This window comes from Heterodontus francisci, chromosome 43 (genome assembly GCF_036365525.1).
Source record: "Heterodontus francisci isolate sHetFra1 chromosome 43, sHetFra1.hap1, whole genome shotgun sequence".
NCBI lineage: Eukaryota > Metazoa > Chordata > Chondrichthyes > Heterodontiformes > Heterodontidae > Heterodontus > Heterodontus francisci.
Window position 1 is genome coordinate 28118341 of NC_090413.1, and position 17646 is coordinate 28135986.

Sequence of the window (17646 nt, forward strand, 5' to 3'; positions counted from 1 at the left end):
TAATGACCTGGATTTCACAGCTCAAAAGGGTAGTGGGAGTGGAGACAATGATTTCAAAAGGAAATTTGCATGGATACTTGAAGGAAATAAACTTGCAGGGCTATGGGGATCGAGCAAGGAAGCGGGACTGGCTGGACTGCTCCGCAGAGAGTCAGCATGGACAACCATGGGCTGAATGGCCTTCTTCTATGTCGTAAAAGACTATGAGGCTGTCTTTATGATGGAGAACATGGCATCAAAAACTCAGCTCAGGATTGTCAGAGATCATGTAGAAACTGGCCATGTGTGTGGATAATGTCAATGGGCAGCACGGATAAAGTGATCGCATGTCGATAAGCAACAGGTGAAAGTTGTGGGTGGAGGCTTGGGGAACTCCGGAGGCAACGGTGCAGGGGCAGGGAAAGAAGCCTCTGCGAAAGACTCACCAGTAACTGGATATGTAAAAGTGAAACCAAGTTAGGGCAGCCCTATGAGCCAGACAACAGGTGGTGTAGTCAAAGGTTGCAGACAGGTTAAGGACGATGAGGAGGAATAGCACATCATCTCAGTCACAGAGGATGTCAATGTTGGGTTTCAGTGCTGTGGTGGGAGCAGATTAGAGAGATTCAAATATGAAGCTGAAAAGATGGGAATGGATTTGGCAGTCAAAAATGCATTTAAAGGGGAATGATTTTTTAAGAGGGAGGGGAACAGTGTTGAGATGGGAAATCAATTACAATGCCAGCTAGCATGGGGTCCAGGAAGGGTAGTTAGGTGGCAGCAGCTTACTGGGAATAGGGTCAAGGGAGCAAGTGGTGCAGATCAAGAGCACTGTGGTGGGGTGGGGGGTGCATGCAGAGGGCAATGGAACAGAAACTAAACAGGCTGCAGTACTCAGGCTTGGGAGGTTTGCTTTGGTTTCCTAAAGACAGTTAACAGCAACTGGTTTCAATCTTACAGACCCAAGCTCCTCACACTTGTCAGTAAGGGTGGAAGGGTGAGGGGAAGAGGTGTCGAAGGAGATAGTTGGTACTGGAGAAAAGCAGTCTGGGATAATTTGCTGGCCAAGATGATATTGGAGTAGTGAGTGGAATTGGCAGAGCAAGGGGAGACCTGAGTTAACTTGATGTGGTCCAGCCAGATGTGGTAAACAAGTTGAAACTTGGATACAAGCATCTGTCCTTTCTGAACTTAAGCAAATCAAGATGGGGTCATAACAAGGTCATATCAAGATGGGAAAGAGCCAAGACTTTGTATGGGATGATCTTTGATTCCAAAAACTAATACCTCAGGGAAAATTAGGAGAGCAAGTTATTCAGTGAGCAATTAACAGTAGAGAAATGGCTGTTAACAGGTCTCCTGGTTGCACTAGACGTGCTGTAAGAGAATGGCCTGAGTGTTGGAGGTTGAGGTAATGATAATCTGCACATGAATGGCGCGGTCTGAATTCAGAGATAGAAGTAAGCTCATACCTGTACTTTAAAAGGGTCACCGATAATTCGGAGTGGTTTATCTACATTAGCATTTTGTGAACCATCTTGGATTAAAATCATCTTCACCCCAGCACGCTCCTGTTTACAGAAAAAAAACCTTTAGAATGAGTGTATGAAGAGACTAATATCAGTAGGATCTTTGTCCACAAAACTTGTAACACGGACTCCTATCTAAAAACCAGCAGTCTGCTAAGTTAATTACAAATTTCTGTATTTGCACTACAACCAGCACAATATGGACTAATCAAACACATCTACACCGACCGTATTATATTTCTTGCGGTATTTCAGTGCCGTCTCAATTTACAGTTAAGTGCAGCACAACCTCATGTCCTACCATACATCACAATGCCTGCAAACCAGAAATTTCATACAATGTGGTCAAAGCAGTTTTTACGAAGGTACATGTGGTTCCAAAACAATTACCAGTAATCATCCTGAATTTAAAGCTCCTTCAAACATTTCATCAGGTACTTAATGCAACTCTCTCTCAAGCTGGGCAGCTCTCATTGCCTTCCTTGGCAGCCCATTCCATCCATTCACCATCCCTGTAGCTTCTTGCATAATATGACTTTGTTCAACATAATTCATTTTCTGTGTAAATAAATGTCACTAAGTTCACAGGGCAGCTAAGCTCCTGATTTCTGAACAGTGACAATGCACTCAAACAAATCACTTCACTGAAATCTGATTCTTAGGCTTTGGAACCCAACTGAATGGAACTAGACGTGGAAGCAAACAATTTAATTAAACAAAGTGCTCAAAACCAGGTTCCTGTCTGAACAGATACCATTACTACATAGTTAGGACCCCAAACAACTGTCTGAGCATTTTTCAAAAATTCATTCATGGGATGTGGGCATCGCTGGCCAGGCCAGCATTTATTGCCCATCCGTAATTGCCCTTGAGAAGGTGGTGGTGAGCTGCCTTCTTGAACCTCTGCAGTCCATTTGGGGTAGGTATACCCACAGTGCTGTTAGGAAGGGAGTTCCAGGATTTTGACCCAGCGACAGTGAAGGAACGGTGATATAATTCCTGGTCAGGATGGTGTGACTTGGAGGGGAACTTGCAAGTGGTGGTGTTCCCATGTATTTGCTGCCCTTGTCCTTCCAGGTGGTAGAGGTCGCGGGTTTGGAAGATGCTGTCTGAGGAGCCTTGGTGCATTGCTGCAGTGCATCTTTTAGATGGTACACACTGCTGCCACTGTGCATCTATGGTGGAGGGAGTGAATGTTTGTAGATGGGGTGCCAATCAAGTGGGCTGCTTTGCCCTGGATGGTGTCGAGCTTCTTGACTGTTGTTGGAGCTGCACCCATCCAGGCAACTGGAGAGTATTCCATCACACTACTGACTTGTGCCTTGTAGATGGAGGACAGGCTTTGGGAAGTCAGGTGGTGAGTTACTCGCCTCAGGATTCCTAGCCTCTGACCTGCTCTTGTAGCCAAAATATTTATATGGCTACTCCAGTTCAGTTTCTGGTCAATGGTAGCCCCGAGGATGTTGATAGTGGGAGATTCAGCAATGGTAATGCTGTTGAATGTCAAGGGGAGATGGTTAGATTCTCTCTTGTTGGAGATGGTCATTGCCCGGCACTTGTGTGGCGCGAATGTTACTTGCCACTTATCAGCCCAAGCCTGGATATCGTCCAGGTCTTGCTGCATTTCTACACGGACTGCTTCAGTATCTGAGGAGTCACGAATGGTGCTGAACATGGCACAATCAACAGCGAACATCCCCACTTCTGACCTTATGATTGAAGGAAGGTCATTGATGAAGCAGCTGAAGATGGTTGAGCTCAGGACACTACCGAGGAACTCCTGCAGTGATGTCCTGGAGCTCAGATGATTGACCTCCAACAACCGCAACCATCTTCCTTTGCGCTAGGTATGACCAGCCAGCGGAGGGTTTTCCCCGATTCCCTTTGAACACAGTTATATTAGGGCTGCCTTGATGTCAAGGGCAGTCACTCTCACCTCGAGTTCAGCTCTTTTGTCCATGTTTGAACCAAGGCTGTAATGAGGTCAGGAGTGGAGTGGCCCTGGCGGAACCCAAACTGAGCGTCAGTGAGCAAGTTATTGCTAAGCAAGTGCCGCTTGATGGCACTGTTGATTTTTTTTTTAAGAGATACAGCACTGAAACAGGCCCTTCGGCCCACCGAGTCTGTGCCGACCATCAGCCACCCATTTACACCAATCCCACACTAATCCCATATTCCTATCACATCCCCACCTGTCCCTATATATTTCCCTACCACCTACCTATACTAGGGGCAATTTATAATGGCCAATTAACCTATCAACCTGCAAGTCTTTGGCATGTGGGAGGAAACCGGAGCACCCGGAGGAAACCCACGCAGACACAGGGAGAACTTGCAAACTCCGCACAGGCAGTACCCAGAATCGAACCCGGGTCCCTGGAGCTGTGAGGCTGCGGTGCTAACCACTGCGCCACTGTGCCGCCCATCTTGATGACATCTTCCATCACTTTACTGATGAATGAGAGTAGGCTGAAGGGGCGGTAATTGGCCGGGTTGGACTAGTCCTGCTTTTGGTGTACAGGACATACCTGGGCAATTTTCCACATTGCAGGGTCGATGCCAGTGTTGTAGCTGTACTGGAACAGCTTGGCTAGGGGCGCGGCAAGTTCTGGAGCACAGGTCTTCATTGCTATTGCCAGAATATTGTCAGGGCCCATAGCTTTTGCAGTATCCAGTGCCTTCAGTCGTTTCTTGATATCACGCGGAGTGAATCGAATTGGCTGAAGTCTGGCATCTGTGATGCTGGGGACTTCAGGAGGAGGCCGAGATGGATCATCAACTCGGCACTTCTGGCTGAAGATTGCTGCAAATGCTTCAGCCTTATCTTATGTGCTGGGCTCCCCCATCATTGAGGATGGGGATATTTGTGGAGCCACCTCCTCCAGTTAGTTGTTTAATTGTCCACCACCATTCACAGCTGGATGTGGCAGAACTGCAGAGCTTTGATCTGATCCGTTGGTTATAGGATCGCTTAGCTCTGTCTATCGCATGATGCTTATGCAGTTTGGCACGCAGATAGTCCTGTGTTGTAGCTTCACCAGGTTGACACCTCATTTTGAGGTATGCCTGGTGCTGCTCCTGGCATGCCCTGCTGCACTCTTCATTGAATCAGGGTTGGTCTCCTGGCTTGATGGTAATGGTAGATTGGGGGATATGCCAGGCTGTGAGTTTACAGATTGTGGCTGAGTACAATTCTGCTGCTGCTGATGGCCCACAGTGCCTCATGGATGCCCAGTTTTGCATTGCTAGACCTGTTCGAAATCTATCCCATTTAGCACGGTGATAGCGCCACACAACACGACGGACAGTATCCTCAATGTGATAGGCGGGACTTCGTCTCCACAAGGACTGTGTGGTGGTCACTCCTACCAATACAGTCATGGACAGAAGCATCTGCAGCAGGCAGACTGGTGAGGACAAGGACAAGTATGTTTTTCCCTCGTGTTGGTTCCCCCACCAAATGCCACAGACCCAGTCTAGCAGCTATGTCCTTTAGGACTCTGCCAGCTCGGTCAGTAGTGGTGCTACCGAGCCACTCTCGGTGGTGGATATTGAAGCCCCCCACCCAGAGTACATTTTGTGCCCTTGCCACCCTCAGTGCTTCCTCCAAGTGGTGTTCAACATGATGGAGCACTGAGTCACCAGCTGAGGGAGGGCAGTAGGTGGTAATCAGTAGGTTACCTTGCCCATGTTTGTCCTGATGCCATGAGACTTCATGGGGTCCGAAGTCAATGTTGAGGACTCCCAGGGCAATTCTCTCCCTACTGTATACCACTGTCCCGCTACCTCTGGTGTGTCTGTCCTGCCGGTGGGACATGACATATGGCGATGGCAGTGTCTGGGACATTGTCTGTAAGGTGTGATTCCTTGAGTATGACGATTTCAGGTTGTTACTTGACTAGTCTGTGGGACAGCTCTCCCAACTTTGGCACAAGCCCTCAGATGTTAGTAAGGATGGCTTTGCAGGGTCGACAGGGCTGGGTTTGCCGTTGTCGTTTCCGGTGCCTGGGTCGATGCCGGGTGGTCCGTCCGGTTTCGTTCCTTTTTATTGACTTCGTAGCGGTTAGGTACAACTGAGTGGCTTGCTAGGCCATTTCAGAAGGCATGTAAGAGTCAACCACATTGCTATGGGTCTGGAGTCACATGTCGGCCAGACCAGGCAAGGACAGCATCATTAGACTAGCTTTTAATTCCAGATTTTTATTAATTAAATTCAAATTCCACCTTCTGCTGTGGTGGGATTCGAACCCATGTTCCCAGAGTAATACCCTGGGTCTCTGGGTTACTAGTCCAGTGATAATACCACTGTGCCACCGCCTCCCCCGAGCTTGGATTTAATATACTGAATAAAGTCATTCTTGAGACTAGCCACAGTGGAACAGATCAAATTTGGATTTTGACCCATTAGATGCCTTTTTCCTCTTCCCCTTCGTACCTGAAGTTGTTTGATGGTCTCTCCTCCTTTGCCAATAATTAGACCAGCCTTCCCTGCTGGAATCACAATCTCCTGAATGGATCCATTTTGTCCATTTGTGGTATCGTGGGGCTGACCCTGAGGTCCACCTCGACCCCGAGACACTATCTCATCCAGTAGCATTTTCGCTGTCCTGAAAATACAATGCACATGAATGCAATTTGCACCACAATAAACATTTAATTGTGACTATTTTCATGACTGGCAAACATTTTCTCACTCTAGCAGTCAACCCCTGAGAAATCTCCGAAGATGTTTAAAGTGGAGATATTTTTCCAGGTCCCATCTGACAATATGTGGCATAAGGCTTTGATTTTTGCTCCAGTCCCAACTGTTGTGAACTCCAATAAAGTTCACTGATCTGGATGATCAGAGCTATATCATTGAACTGTACTGAAATTAAGCGTGAGCCAGGGTTTTTCCCATGCAACCATCCAAACAGGGGTATGATATTTCAGCAGTCCTGGAGCACAGGCTTTGCAGAGACAAGAACAAAGAACAGTACAGCACAAGAACAAGCCATTCAGCCCTCCAAGCCTGTGCCGATCTTGATGCCTGCCGAAACTAACACCTTCTTCACTTCCGGGGTCCATATCCCTCTATTCCCTTCCTATTCATATACTTGTCAAGATGTCTCTTAAATGTCGCTATCGTATCTGCTTCCACCACCTCCCCTGGCAGCAAGTTCCAGGCACTCACCACCCTCTGTGTAAAGAACTTGCCTCGCACATCCCCTCTAAACTTTGCCCCTCGCACCTTAAACCTATGTCCCCTAATAACTGACTCCTCCACCCTGGGAAAAAGCTTCTGACTATCCACTCTGCCCATGCCGCTCATAACTTTGTAAACCTCTATCATGTCGCCCCTCCACCTCCGTCGTTCCAGTGAAAACAATCCTAGTTTTTCCAACCTCTCCTCATAGCTAATGCCCTCCAGACCAGACAACATCCTGGTAAACCTCCTCTGTACCCTCTCCAAAGCCTCCACCTGGTAGTGTGGCGACCAGAATTGGCCTAACTAAGGTTCTGTACAGCTGCAACATGACTTGCCAATTTTTATACTCTATGCCCCGACTGATGAAGGCAAGCATGCCGTATGCCTTCTTGACTACCTTATCCACCTGCGTTGCCACTTTGTGACCTGTGGACCTGTACGCCCAGATTGCTCTGCCTGTTAATACTCCTAAGGGTTCTGCCATTTACTGTATACCTCCCACCTGTATTAGATCTTCCAAAATGCATTACCTCACATTTGTCCGGATTAAACTCCATCTGCCATTTCTCCGCCCAAGTCTCCAACGATCTATATCCTGCTGTATCCTCTGACAATCCTCATCTCCACCAACCTTTGTGTCGTCTGCAAACTTACTAATCAGACCAGCTACATTTTCCTCCAAATCATTTATATATACTACAAACAGCAAAGGTCCCAGCACTGATCCCTGCGGAACACCACTAGTCACATCCCTCCATTCAGAAAAACACCCATCCACTGCTACGCTCTGTCTACTGTGACTGAGCCAGTTCTGTATCCATCTTGCCAGCTCACCTCTGATCCCGTGTGACTTCACCTTTTGCACCAGTCTGCCATGCGGGACCTTGTCAAAGGCTTTACTGAAGTCCATATAGACAACATCCACCGCCCTTCATTCATCAATCATCTTCATCACTTCCTCAAAAAACTCAATCAAATTAGTAAGACACAACCTCCCCTTCACAAAACCATGCTGTCTCTCGCTAATAAGTTTGTTTGTTTCCAAAAGGACGTAAATCCTGTCCCGAAGAATCCTCTTTAATAGTTTCCCTACCACTGACGTAAGGCTCACCGGCCTATAATTTCCTGGATTATCCTTACCCCACTTCTTAAACAAAGGAACAACATTGGCTATTCTCCAGTCCTCTGGGACCACAAGTAACAAGTACAGCAAAGCTTTCCTGAAGATTTCCAATCTTGCTCAATTCTGTTCCACATTTAGAGATTAAACCAAATCACCAAATAGCTGGTGAATCCAACATGCAACAGAACACAACAAATATAGCCAAGATTTCTTCATGGGGCTAGCAGTGTAACTGCAGTTCTGAAGTTTTGGGGTGGGGAGGCGGGGGTGGTTATAATCTTGACCCCACCAACCCTCTCCCCTTGCTATTTTAGCCCAAGTATTTCACTGAACACAGGTGCAAGAAGGAAAGCTGTAACTGTCAGCAGCTCTTGCTACAACTTGATTAAGATGAGATGGCCTCGGGAAAGGAATGCAATTCATCAACTGTGCTCGGGCACACTACTGCCCAATTGTGCTGCCTTGATTAAGCTCTAAACCCAATTCATTACTCTAGTCAATACCCAAGGGTGGGGCATGCACAGAGGCATTGCCTCATTACTAAGCACTGGCTTACGACACAACTACAGGGCAGATTAACATTGTGGGACATTTGCACTTACTGAATTGACTCTGAATTCCCAGTCAACGAGACGCATCGTTCTGGCAAACCTCCACTTTCTGGGAGAAAACGATTTCTAGTTAAGTGTATTTAAAGCACAAGTTCCCAACACATACTAACAATAATAACATGCTTCATGACCTCAAGGAGGAAAATATGAATAGTCTTTTAAGACTTTTCCACTGAAGTAGTTCACTAGAATAAATTCTGCTAGTTTGCTGCATGTGCAACAGTACAAACCTCCATCACAAGAAGATAGATTAGAAACTAGAATAAGGACACTGTCGCCAGACAAAAAAGTCATAATTCTTATTTTCTGATGAAAGGTCAGAGCCAAAACACTAACTGTTTGTCTCTCCAGATGCAGCTAGTCTGAGTATTTCCAGCACTTTGTTTTTATTTTTTAAAATGCCACAATTTTTTACTAGATTAATGTTTCTCGACAGTAGCATCAGGAATAATGTAGTCCTATGTCAAAACAGAAGATGTTTACAAGTGGAGCATGCTACTTTTGAAGGCCATCAAAATCCACTGCTTTTCCAGGAGCATGAGAAACATAACTCAGCATTAATGGGTGGTTGATGGTCGGCACAGACTCGGTGGGCCGAAGGGCCTGTTTCAGTGCTGTATCTCTAAACTAAACTAAAATTAGGACTTCAGATGCAGTCAAGCTATTTTTGGAGAGCTCTCAGCTGAACTGTACTCTGCTTGTAAAAGACGTAACAACTGTTGCACACTTTCAACCAGCAGTAATTTTTTTTGGGGGGGGGGGAATTATTGATCAAATTTTTGCTGTGATCATACAGGGATTCAAATTGCCTTAAATAAAATTTGCAAACACGCTTATTTTTCTTGCCAAATTGGTGATTCAACAAAGTTAAAGATACAATGGAAAACTTTGCATATTATGCCACAAATTGAGTACAAAATGTAGTTGTACTCACCATCACAATTTGGCCCTGGGGAAGGAAGAAAAATCACAATTTATTTTGATTTCCAGAAACACAAGCTGTTGGGACCAGATGCTTTTTTTTGGAGCAATGGCAGCAACGGCCAGAATGGGATCCATGAGCTTCTCTTCTTCCCCCACCTCACATGCCTTGAAGAATGTTACTTCTGTTCAAGGACAGGAGCTGGGCGAGGGAGAACAATATTTGAAGAGGAGAGCAGGGCTATGTTTCAGTTTTGTCATCGGGCACTGCTTTAATTGGCAGTTTATGATCAAATTACAGTATTGGGGATCCATTACCAATTACAACTTTGACATATTTCCTTTACTCAGATTTATTTTGAAGAATTTTTTTTTGATTATCAGCAATGTTTCTTCAGCTACATGTCCGTGGGTGCCAACAGCTTGCTGGTATCTCAGCTAAGTGATCATTCTTCACAAAACAAGCACTGGTAGGTTATTTGACCACTGAAAGCATAACCACTGGGCCAAATTACATCCTTGCTCGAAATCTGTTCCCAACTGAAGAAAACGGGACAGCTGTCAGGAACTGGACCCTGGCTGACCTTTATCCTTGACTTAATGAGGTGCTAAGTTTGACCGTGGCGCACGAACTGCTGCCCAAGCTGAAATTAGCTTACTCAGCAGAGCGCAAACCAAACCTGAAAGCTGCACTATCTGGGGCAGAGCTGCATCTACTAAGCATTCAAGAAAACCCCAAAGTCAAGATTTATGCAAGCAGTGTAACTTGTCTTTTTTTTTGTTTTAACAATTCAACTGACAAGAATGTGGAGCCCAGAAATAGCACAGCAGCCTGTGAATTCACATTACTCACCCTTGAAAATATATTTACTTTAACCTTCAACAATGCACATATATGGCAGTGGTTGCAATACACTTAAATGTCATAAAAGCACTGCAATGTGGAACTTCAAAGTTTGATTTCATGTAAAGAGACAAGATATAAGCTTACAATACCTGGAGCAATCTGTACTTTGCACCCAGACTCCTGCTGTATTCGATTTATCTGTTCCCCACCTCTGCCTATAACTAAAACAAACCCATATTTCACAAATTGGGCAGGATTAAACATCAGCAGGTAGCTACACATCTTGGGCATCCAAATACAGTACACAAGTACATGGAGTACCTTCCACTGCTGTCAATAATACAGATCAATGTATTATAGTGGCAGTCTTCAAGATCAGATTATAGTCTAACACTCGAAAAACAATGAGGTGAGCATGCGTGTTACAACTAACAGGCTAACACCAATATAAATTCTCTCATAACCAGAGCCTCCAAAGTAAATCACACCCATCCTCGCACAACACACAGCAGCACTTCACACACCCATGAAAATCTCAAATTTTCCGTTACAATCTTCTCTCATATCTCCTGAAGGTACTGCATGCCCTTGTATGATTCCGCAGATGGTGGGGCGGGAGGCCTTCAGTATCTTGCTCAAGTGACCATTTGGCATTAGTGAGACTGGAAGGTGAGTGTTGAGAGATTTGTAGGATTATGCAACTATGTAGTGAGATACCAACTTCATGCTCAAAGTACTTCTGCAAGAGTTAAGACAGCAATCCGAAGTAGGAACTTTAACTAATACCCCATTGCAAATTTATGAACACTGAGAATAACTTTAGCATTATCAGAGATCGTTAGCTCACTCTACACCACCGATCAACTAGAACCTTCTCACTTTGAAACACTATGTACAAAATAGCATTTCATACTTCAACAACAAATCCAAGTTATGGGTTTAAATATTTACAACCTCCTGTTGATTCAACAAAATATTTAACCAGGTGATCACTGCGGCTATTGTACTGGGAATTAGTTCTCACTCACCTACCTGTCTATCAGTTGCCCCAATATGGTTGGATATGCAGAATTCCAACAAAATCTACAGAAACACAGGGACAATTTCTAACAGCTATGAAGTGTTTTCTGCAGAACAAGTCCTGAAATTAGAATGCTGGAGGGGAAGACTCAAAAAGCATATTACACATATTCTAAAAGTTGAACAAGTTTAAATGTATTTCTATTTCTTTAAACATTGGATGCCCCACATAGCAGGATGCTGCAGAATTTATACTGCTTCGACGAGCGGAATAAAGATACAAAACCAGTTGGACAATCATATGTTCAAAAGCAAGATAGCCCCTTCTGTGGGAATTTAAACATGAAAATGGCTGTAAGATGCATGAAAAAGACAAATTAGAGTCAGTGACCTCAACCTCTCTTCCAACTCTATCCTCTCAATAGCTCTGCAGGTAAAGCCAGCACATAATTGAACAAACATGCTCGATCCGTTCAATTCCCAGGGTGTACTGAGGTGGCTGATCTTCAGCTGGACAGTACGTTAGTTCGGGTATTACAGTTCACATCAGCACCCCCAGGCTGAGAGAAAATTCATCCAAGTGCCCAATTCCTGATGGCTTAGTGGGCCCCTACTGAATTGTACATATGCATGGGAATTGGGCCAGCACAGAAGCTGTCTGGTATCATGAGAAAAGGTTACTTGGGCAAGGGACTGGAGTTGATGCCTTCAGAGATAGGATGATTAAACTGGAAATAATTTAAAACTCCGCTTGTTTATTATTCCATCATAAACTTACCAAGACCAACCATCCCATCTGGCACTCTGTAATCCTCTGTAAGGGTTGCCCTGGAAAAGAAGATAGATGCCAAAACCAAACAAATTGACAGATACCAAGTACACAAGAGAATCCCAAGGATCGATGTCCCCGATTTTCCATTTAGAAAAACGGGTTTATCAGCACGCAGGTTTTCAGATATGAACCCACATGCCACTACTTCATGGTGTCCAAGTCTTTTAAATAAAGCTTTATCGAACATGTGCTGCAGACATTACTTGCAGTACTGCATGTCCACTGACTTGAGATGTGATAACCACAATGTACACACCTTCGCTTCTAAACTGTTGAACAATTTATTTTTTAAACTGCTATTTTTCCTCAATTACCACCCCTCCTGAAGGGGTTGACTCGAAGCCCAGCTCCAAAGGTGTCTGGTACCCTTGCATACCTCATTGAGATGTTCCACTACTCATGTGTGAGGCTTGATCGAGAGCAGACAAGGCTTTCATACTCGAGACACCATATTCAAGCTTCTAGTAAAGGTTTATATTGCGATCAGAAGCAGAACTCTAGACTAGTTGCCCCCAGCCTAACCCAGGGACTCTATAGCTAATCGTGGTGCCTCAATGTTACACCAGCTGAGATCGGCTGACAGCAGAGACTGGGAATTCAATGTTAGTTCTTGTTGATCAGTGTGGCTTGGAGCTGGACTTAATCATCTCTGAGCTGTGAGGGGGCACCTGCACATTTACTTTCAACATTAAGCTCTCCTTACCTTTGTTGATGTATTGCTGCAAGCTGAGCTCCAATTGCTAGGAAAGAAAATAGGGACCATGTTAAAGGAAAAATATAATCTTCCAAATGAAACGCAGTGAAAAAGTTGCAATAGTTGTGTTAGAAATATGTCAGTGTCAAATTTATTCAAAGCCCTTCAACACAACTGCACACCATGCTCAGTTCTGAATCACTTTTTTCACTGAAATGAAAACTGTGGATCACTTCCATTACTAATGGCTTAAAGTTGGATCATGCTAGACATTCGACATCAAGGCGACGTCAATTAAATGGGTGAAAAAGTGTAGCTATTCAATCTGTTTTTTAAAAAAGCCCTCAAATATTACTTCAATAAACTGCACCTATAGTCAATTTTACAGCAGTTCATGTGAAAACACAGGGATAGGCTGCCACTCAACTTGGTGAGCAGTTTAACTGTGAAAAGCAGTTGCTCTACTCTCACTACATTTTCTTGGCCTCCACATGCAATTAAAAAAAAGTAATTCTCTAGTTTCCTTCATGCTGAAATCAGGACCCAGAAAGTGAACTTCACTCTTTCTGCAACTCATTGAGATGTCAAATTCAGTCTCAAATGGCTGGATTCAGTGCTGAGTGCAACAAGTGGGTAAGTTTAACTTGAAAAATTACTTGTAATCTTTCAGTGCTCTGACTAGCATCTACTGGCTTCAGCTGTCCCTTGTTGGAAAGTGACTTTTAAGGCTCCTATATATCAGGAATCTTTATCTTGGAACTACCATGTTATAGGACTCCTTTCTGCTCAGTGGTACTATGATGACTCACCAGCAGAAACCTGATCCCACCTATGTTCTCTGTCTCATCTGCTGCCCAATTATGTTATTCTCCATACCCAAACATTCTTCTGTTTTCCTGCACCTCAGTTGAAGCAGTTATTCAACTGTATTCATATTATACCTCACTGCTTTTGGATAAATGTTTAAAAATTAAGCCCAGAAGGCAAGGTAACTTCTAATGGCTGATTTTACTGGATTTATTTATCCAAACGCGATAAAAGTAATTCATGAAAATCACATCCTCAGGCTAACCTGAAGAGCAATATCTTATTCGACAGCAGCCAGTTTCTAACATTTCAGCAATTCACTCATTATTACGAAGAACTTAGTTCACCACTGCAGTGTTGTCACTCGGTTTATGTTCTTCTCGGTGGGCCGAAGGGCCTGTTTCAGTTCTGTATCTCTCTATGACTCTACAGTGAAATGTACCAGCCAATATACTAACTGTCCACTACTGTCTGTGAGATTGTCTTCATTCATCACCTCAAGCTGACCCAACCACTACTCAATGACCTGCAATAATTAGAAATTTGACAGAGCATTCAAGCTTAAAATGTTCTCTGCCGACAACCCAACTTTGAACAAAATCTGCAATTCTGTATTGTACAATTCAGACACACCCACCGTTACAAGTTTTATTGAAATCCAAGTGTGAAACAGTTGTCTGCGGTACAGCTACCAGGAGATTTCATATGCCTATTAACACATTTGACTGAAATCCTAGTGACAACATTGGCCAACTTTTTTTTCATAAATGCATATAAGTAGACTCTACTTACGATCGCTTTGAGCTGCTATTTTTTTGCTATCAGGCTGATCTGTAAAAGAAGGAATTTTTTTTTTTTACACCATGCAAAAAGTAAAGCATTGAAGCAGCTGCTCACAGAAAGCACTCCTGTCATATTCTGTCCCATCACTGAAAACGTTCACACATTTCTTCACACGCCCCCAGCACTCCTGTTTTTTGCACGGATCATTGGCAGGAGCACCAATTTAATATTCCAGCAGTACCATAAACGTTGACACACATTTGGCACTCTGCTGCCAGGAAACAAGGCCAATATCTGGGTCCCTCGATTCCCAATTTTGCTTGCAAACTGCCAAGTTAAACCTAGGTGGACAAAAACACACGCTCAATGTGAACAGTACTGCTTTCTAATTGTTTTTTTCCTTCCAAGGCATGTGGGCAACGTTGGAATGGCCAACATTTGTTGCCCATTCCTAACTGTCCTTCAGAAGCTAGTGGTGAGCTGCCTTCTTGAACCACTGATCTCCCAGGGCATTGTTCATGCTGCTCAGAAGATTTGCTATTTTATGAAAATAGGTCTCTTTATACTATTTGGATATAATCAGGGCTGGTGATTTGGTGAAGTCAGATTCCTTCATCTGTGATTTTACTGGTGCTTTGGAGATCGAATTACAGGATTCTGTGAAAACCATGTATGAGTGGCTAATTATAAAAGTCTTTACCTTTGCATTTAATTTTTACCCGTTACTGGTATTAAAACTAAAAATACATAGCAAGATCAGCTGGAGTTGGCTAACCAATATTTAGCAGTTCTACCTCAGGTGGCAGGTGGGGGGTGCGGGGAAGCTGCATTGCATGGGCTGGGATTTTGGCAATACTTGGGCAAGAGACACTGGAGTTTCCAAACACTCCAAATCGGGCTGCTAGGTTTTCGCCACAAGGCAAGGAGATTCTTTGATTATATCCTCTGAAATTATGCACACGTGAACATTTTGGTTGATGCTGAGTACTGTTGGTCCAGTAAAGGGAACTGGGCACTAGCCTGACACCCGGGTCACTGAGCAAGAGACTTGAGGGATAACTTTTACAAAGAATTAAGTTTATTTATTTATTTAGAGATACAGCACTGAAACAGGCCCTTCGGCCCCCCTAGTCCGTGCCGACCAACTATCACCCATTTATACTAAGCCTACAGTAATCCCATATTCCCTACCACCTACCTACACTAGGGGCAGTTGATTTATCGGGATCTATTAAACTGATGAAACGTTCTTATCTTTAGATAGGGTTCTCCCATTGTGACATGTTGACATAAATGCTTAAAACCAGAGGCAAAGTTAACAGCTACAGCAAATAAAGTGGTGTGCAAGATTTTAAACACTAGTGAATGGTCCATGTGTGGTGTGGTCCAGCTAATTTAGTAGCGAGAGTGATGGTGAAACACATCAGAAACCTGCCCGATGGTGTCAGCTAGTGGGCAGAGCCTGCAACTACACCAATAGTTGACTGAAGACATTGGATTAGGAGTGCAGCCATAGCAATTTAGTGACAAATTTTGACAAAAGCCTGACCAAATATTAGGACAACCGGAAGTAAAGTTTGTTGGCAAGAACTTAGTGCCCTACAAATTTTAAGATAAAGATAGATAGAGGTTTGGCATTTAAGTGGTTATTGTACTAAAACACGCACTTAAGTGCGAAATCTACTTATAAACAGCTCTTATAGCCTTCAGCAAATACAAGTGAGGGAAATCTAAGTAGAGCTGAAGCTGACTTATGTTTTTCAGCATAAACTAGCTTTCTATAATAAAAACGGTAATGAAATCCTGCTTCAGTGAAGCAATCAAATCTAGTTAAGATAATTGGACCTGGTGAGATAGGGAAAGGAAAATAAAGGGGAGAAAACCTTGCATTTTATCTTTTGCAGCGTCACATCCGCATAACATCCAAAAACACTTGACAACCAGAGAAAAGATAGGAGAGAAAGTTGTATCGGTGCTCAAGGCTGCTAGATTGGATTCAATTTGATATCTTAATTCCAAAACTTATAATGGCTTTGGCATAAGTATCATATGTCAGAGAACTATGGGGCGAGTTCTTCAATGGTCACTACATCAGAGTAAAAATAAAACAAGAAACTTGAACTGAGCGCTTTTATGCAATGCATCAAAACATTGAAATAAGCACAGGAAAAACCTAGAACACTGCAAATATAAGCAGAATTCAACATAGGTAGCTTTTGCTTTATCCCAGTCTTTGTCAATTTCTCAAATTTGTACAATAGATTTTAATAGTTAACAGTAACCATACATCTTACATTTCCACTGCACTATTTTAAGGTTTACAATACACCCCTGTCCAGACTTTTACAGGGACATGAATCACATAAAAGGAAACGACACAGTTTAGTTACAACTATTCCACAAAGTTGGATTAAACCATGCTTTCAAGCTCCAGGGAGAATCAGTACATGGGAAAATATTCACCATTACATTCCATGCCCCTCTCTCCCCACCATCCTTAATGTTGCTCTTCAGTCTAGATCCTACCACAACGGAATCTAGCTTGATTTAAAGACCAAAGCCAAGACTGCCAAATGGCCAAGAACACCCTAGTCAACCAGAGTTGTCCTCACTGCTGTTGATGCAGCTCCCTAATGTCGCACAGCACAATACACAGCCTGTAAAGCAATTCTTCACTCATATCTTGTAAACACTGATTTTGGGGTAGAGGCACTGCACGAGCATAGAAAGATGGGTTTATTCCATTACAAATTGGCATGAATGGCCGAGAGTCTCCATTTGAGGACCATGTTTGCAAGACATAAGACACAAAGTAGATGTCCAGTGTCTTCCACGTTTACATTTGAGCTGTTGAACAAAGTATTCAGAGCAGAGATCAGTGATTTCTGAAGCTGCAGCCCTCTCTCACAGCACATAATTTAAGACAAGACGTTTTTCAAAGCATTTGAGAGTCTGGTCTGCTCAGAATGAAGCAAATGGCAGACAGGGTGGGGGAGGAAGATATTCTTCCAGTGCTTGGAATCACAGAAAGTTTAAGGCACAGAAAGTTTAAGGCACAGAAAGTTTAAGGCACAGAAAGTTTAAGGCACAGAAAGTTTAAGGCACAGAAAGTTTAAGGCACAGAAAGTTTAAGGCACAGAAAGTTTAAGGCACAGAAAGTTTAAGGCACAGAAAGTTTAAGGCACAGAAAGTTTAAGGCACAGAAAGTTTAAGGCACAGAAAGTTTAAGGCACAGAAAGTTTAAGGCACAGAAAGTTTAAGGCACAGAAAGTTTAAGGCACAGAAAGTTTAAGGCACAGAAAGTTTAAGGCA

At 43.6% G+C, this 17646-nt stretch overlaps 1 protein-coding gene across 2 annotated transcripts in view; it reads right to left on the minus strand.

The window, feature by feature from the left end:
* khsrp (KH-type splicing regulatory protein) overlaps nt 1-17646 on the minus strand; it is a 65966-nt gene that overhangs the window by 29254 nt on the left and 19066 nt on the right. Inside the window, exons 3-10 of one of the 2 annotated variants that reach the window (XM_068021274.1) lie at nt 14344-14382; nt 12754-12790; nt 11997-12046; nt 10348-10419; nt 9365-9379; nt 8422-8479; nt 5944-6115; nt 1452-1550 (exon numbers count right to left, since the gene is read on the minus strand). In XM_068021274.1, the coding sequence (XP_067877375.1) occupies nt 1452-1550; nt 5944-6115; nt 8422-8479; nt 9365-9379; nt 10348-10419; nt 11997-12046; nt 12754-12790; nt 14344-14382 (542 nt within the window). The remainder of the gene's footprint in view (nt 1-1451; nt 1551-5943; nt 6116-8421; nt 8480-9364; nt 9380-10347; nt 10420-11996; nt 12047-12753; nt 12791-14343; nt 14383-17646) is intronic. The other variant, XM_068021275.1, reaches the window with a different exon arrangement.